General features: G+C 37.9%; 1 protein-coding gene and 1 non-coding gene across 2 annotated transcripts; one reads left to right on the top strand and one right to left on the bottom strand.

Moving 5' to 3' along the window:
- Window positions 1–3616: 3616 nt before the first annotated feature.
- LOC114182805 lies at window positions 3617–3723 on the bottom strand. Its single transcript, XR_003604241.1, has one exon. It is a non-coding gene; the product is annotated as a small nucleolar RNA R71 (small nucleolar RNA).
- Window positions 3724–3958: 235 nt separating this feature from the next.
- Window positions 3959–5053, top strand: LOC114180537. The gene has a single exon (XM_028066848.1). It carries the CDS (start codon window positions 3959–3961, stop codon window positions 5051–5053), a length of 1095 nt encoding a protein of 364 aa, XP_027922649.1.

Raw genomic sequence — 5053 nt, forward strand, 5'->3', positions numbered from 1 at the left:
GTGGTGAATATCGCCAGGCGGTCTGGAGCAATTTCGCCTGGCGGCGTGTGGGCTGGGCCAGGCGGAAACGCTGTTGTTCTGTGTATTGTGGTGTGCTGTCTTTAACTGAAACTGATGCTTTGCTTGGATCGGGAGATGCTGTGCCATGAGCGGGTAGGTTCATGGATGGTATGACATGTGATGATATGAGCGGGGAGGTTCATATCAAGTTACTCTCACGTGGGGATACGAACGGGGAGGTTCGTATGTTCCGTGCTCACGTTGAGAGATGCCACGTGCGGGGAGGTACGGGGGCTGGTGGATCACATGTGTTGGACTACGGGCGGGTAGGTCCGTAGAGCAGGACTACGAGCGGGGAGGTTCGTAGAGGCAGGACCACGAGCGGGCAGGTTCGTGTGAGCATCAGATTCCCGAGTCCAAGGCTAACCAATTGTATGACTTGAAGACTGTTAAGTCTTGGGGTTAAGGTCTTGGCCAAGATTTATAGATAATGATTAAGATGGGTAAATGAACTATCTTGTGGTTAAATTCTTGTTATTTTATTTTCTCAGCTCACCCTTTCTGTTTGTGTGTGGCGATGATCGTGTAATTCGTTACACGGGAGCAGATGTTGATGCAGGTGGTGCTGAGGATGTTCAAATTGCGGAGTGAGGGGCTAGCATAGGAGTAGCGCTAGGGTTTTGATGAATTGTAATTTATGCTTAAATGCAAATTTTGGGAACTTGTAATGAATTATGAACCAGTTATGAGTTTTGGCGCGAAAACTTAATGAAATAAATTTTTCCCGCGTTGGGAATTTTATCGAGATGATTATGTAATGTAAATATTTATTTTAATATTTATTTTTTTAGTAATATTCCCTAGGGATGTTACATATTGCATTTATCTGTTTTAATTTGGTAGGGTACAACCTCTATCAAATTTGGCGCCGTTGTAGGGGACCAATAGTTTTGTTTGAAGTAAAATTTTCTTGTGTTTGTGTTCAGTATGTTGGTGTTTGTGTTGTTCAAGTGTGGTTGAGTTGGTATATGTTCATTGTGATAGTGTTTCTGTGTGTTTTGTGTAGTATGTCTGTTGTTTATGTGGTAGAGTGAATAGTCTCATGGCGCATGAATAGTGTCATTTATAGAGTAGTGAATAGTGCATGAATAATGTCGAATTCTAGCATTTAACTTATGGAATTTTGGTTCTGGTAGCTACGGTGTTTGTTTTCACTTGAAATTTTTTTCCCCACTTCTAAGACCTTGAACTTGATGGGAAAAATGGCTGGAGCAGTTGCTATGGTGTGATTTCAGAGATTCAAAAAACTTTTGGACTGATTTTTAGTTAAACTTAAGAGGACCATAACTTTTGCTCTGATTATCAGAATCACTATTATTTTATATGCATTTGTGGTGGAATTTAACTTCCTACTTTATGGGAACCCGATTCGTTGGTTATCAAATTCAGATTCTCCAGAAAATGCCATTTTCTATCTTTCATCAATATTTTTTTGTGATTTTTCCTCATTTTTGAGCTGATTTTTTTTAGGTACTGTGTGATCACCCAAGCGACAATCCTACCAATTTTCAAGTCATTTGGAATTCGTTTGGGTATACTTGTAGTTTACCACTAGAATTAATGTAATTTGGTGCATGACTAGGGGAAATACAAGTGACTTACAACCCATTGATCCTGAGATTGATAGGACCTTCCACAGAGGAGTTAGGCATCTTAGGAATTGATAAGCTTGATAAATACTTAGTATTTAAGCTTATTAACCTCTCTTATTTGTCTTTATTTCATGTGTATTGTGTTTATTTCTTAGGTAGTTTATTAGTATTTTGTGTTTTGTTTAGTTAGGAGTATTTTTCTTTTCTTAGATTATTGTATAGGTAATTGTATAGGAAAATGGAAGATTACAAAGCTGTCTCTCAGGACCATCTCGCCCAGCCAGAGCCCCCCACTCGTCGAACGAGAAGTCTGTCTTGCCCAGCGAGACATAGCAGTTGTGTGGTAGTTAAGTGATCTCTCGCCCAGCGAGAGATAAGGCTCGCCCAGCGAGAGATAAGGCTCGCCCAGCGAGCAGACAATTCTAGTTGGTTAAGTTTCAAGAATCAAAGGAAAGGAGTTAGTTCTTTTTGTGGTGAAAAACGCATAAAAACTCAAAAGCTTCGGTTAAGGGCACCTTGTGGACAAAATTACAGCGAATTATTCCATCTACTTGTGCGAATTCATCAAATCCATATGTTCTAGATGATTAGGAGTAGCTAAACTCTAATTTCATTAGGATTGGATGTAATGAATTCATACACTATGTAACTTTTCCTATGCAATATAATCTCCTTCGTATTCAATTGTTCTATCTTGATTATTAATGTGTATGATAGGAATATCATGTTATTTGTTGTTACTAAATCATTGGAAAATGAATTTGGAACTAGACATGGATAGAACATCCCAAGAGTTATGATCTAGGAATAGACATTATCTCTCGGTCATTCTGGAAATGTGATCTTAATGCAAATTGTATGCTAAAATGGCTAAGGAATTAGAGTTTTAACATATGATTTATAACTTGCTTCTAAGGGATTAGAGTAAGTATGCTTTTAACATAAATGTGAGTACGTAGAGATTTCTATATTGTGTAGCGTTACATTAAGTTGATTCATGAAATCCAATCCTAATGATGCCTTTTACCGAATCACATCTTTATTTTTATAATTTTGCATGCTTTATTGTACTTTGAATTAAAAATGTTTTTCACAATTGCTAAAATCAGTCAATAATCACAAGTAGATTAACAAACACAAATCCCTTGGGAAAATGACACTTGGACTACCATTTTACTACTTGAAACGAATGGTACACTTACCAATAAGTTAACAAGTTTTTGGCGCCGTTGTCAGGGATTTGTTTATTGTCGTTTGTCTTTTTGTGTTTTATTTACTGGTTTAAGCTTTCATTTGTAAATTCACTTTGTTTTGATTTTTGTATATTTAGTTTGTGTATATATCTCTTGCATCTTCCTTGCCTTGTCTAGTGGTTCTTGTTCTACATGAGAAGTAGAACAAAAGCTGAAAATCTTCTATTTGATCCTGAGATTGAACGCACTGCTCGAAGGAATAATAGTAGAAGAAGAAAGCAGAACCGTAAATCTAGAGAAGTTAGGGAGGCAGCTTCTACTTCTTCTGAACAGATTCTTTTCTCCTCATCTGATAAAGAGGAAGAAGAAATGACTGGTAACCATGATGATGGACGTGATCAGGGTTGACGCACTCTGGAAGACTATGCTTCATTTCCAGCACTGCTGAATTTCAATAGCATAGCTCGACCAGTTGTTAATGCTACAAATATGGAAATGAAGCCAACCTTGATTCATTTGGTCCAAGGTAACCAGTTTCATGGATTGTCAAATGAGAATCCTTACACTCATCTGGCTACATTTTTGGAAATCTGTAACACTATAAAAATCCATCAAGTGCCAGATGAGGCTATCAGACTCAGTCTCTTCCCTTTTTCTTTGGCTAGCAATGCTAAAGTTTGGTTAAACTCATTTCCTGAAAATAGTTTAACTAATTGGGCGGATGTTGTTGCTAAATTCCTGAACAAATATTTCCCCTAATCAAAGATCAACAAAGGGAAGCAAGACATTTCTTCTTTTCAACAAGAACCTAATGAGTCATTGGGTCAAGCTTGGGAGAGATTTAATGGATTGCTCAGAAAAACCCCTACTCATGGTTTTGATGAGCCTGATACATTGACTATCTTCTTAGGAGGATTGAGATCTCACACAAAATTGATGCTAGATGCTTCAGCTGAAGGGTCTATCAAGGGGAAGACACCTTGTGAAGCCTATGAAATGATTGATAATATGGCATCTAGTGACAATGAAGTTAATGAGAGAACTCAATTTTCAAAGAAAGGTGGTGTTTTAGAATTGCAATCCCAAGATGCTATATTGGCTTAGAATAAAATTATGACTCAACAGCTTGAACATCTCATGAAGAAACTTTCTCAATTACCGAAAGAAATCCAAAATGTTTCTCAAGCTCAACACCAGCAATCTGTGCAAGGGTGTGAGTTGTGTGGTGGTGATCACCGAAATGGGCAATGTAAGGCCATAACTACAAGGAGTGGTAGAGTGTTAGCCGAGTTACCTAAGAAGCAAGAAAAAGAAAAGGATGATGTTATTGGTGAGCAAAGTGTGGTTGATGAGAATGGAGAGAAAGAAGAGCAAAAAGAGGATGAGGAAGTCACAAGAAGGGGTAAAGAGGTTATGAAGCCTCTTCCTTATCCTAAGACTCATTCTAGAAAAGAGAAAGAGAAGCAATTCTCAAGGTTTATGGATATCTTCAAGAAATTGGAGATTAGCATTCCTTTCTCTGAGGCTCTTCAACAAATGTCTTCATATGCAAGATTTTTGAAGGATTTGCTCACCAAGAAGAGGAAATACATTGAAGAGGAAACAATAGAATTCCAAGGTAATTGTAGTGCAATCATCCAAAAACTTATACCGCCTAAATTTAAAGATCCAGGCAGTTTCACTATTCCATGCACCATTGGCAAATTACCTATTAGAAAGGCCTTGATTGACTTGGGAGCAAGTATCAATCTGATGCCTCTTTCCATGTTAAGGAGAATTGGTGATTTGGAGGTTAAACCCACAAGAATGACACTCCAATTAGCATATCGTTCTACCAAGTGTCCTTATGGTGTTATACAGGATGTCCTTGCTAAAGTGGACAAATTCACTTTTCTAGTGGATTTTGTCATTTTAGACATGGAAGAGGACAATGAATTTCCTCTTATCTTGGGTAGACCATTTATGAAGACTGTTAGGGTGATCATTGATGTGGATGATGGCCAACTTAAGGTGCGTGAGCAAGATGAAACTGTGACTTTCAGTGTTAAGGAAGCCATGCAACATCCTAGTGATAGTAGCAATTACTTTCGGGTGAAAGTTTTGGATGAATTAGTGGACTCTATAAAGAGCCAAATGTTTGTGAAGTCTCCTCTTGAGAGAGTATTGATAGATGCTTGTGATGACTTGACTTTAGATGAGGAATCTTAA

The sequence above is a fragment of the Vigna unguiculata genome, chromosome 4 (genome assembly GCF_004118075.2).
Source record: "Vigna unguiculata cultivar IT97K-499-35 chromosome 4, ASM411807v1, whole genome shotgun sequence".
NCBI classification, from domain to species: Eukaryota; Viridiplantae; Streptophyta; class Magnoliopsida; order Fabales; family Fabaceae; genus Vigna; species Vigna unguiculata.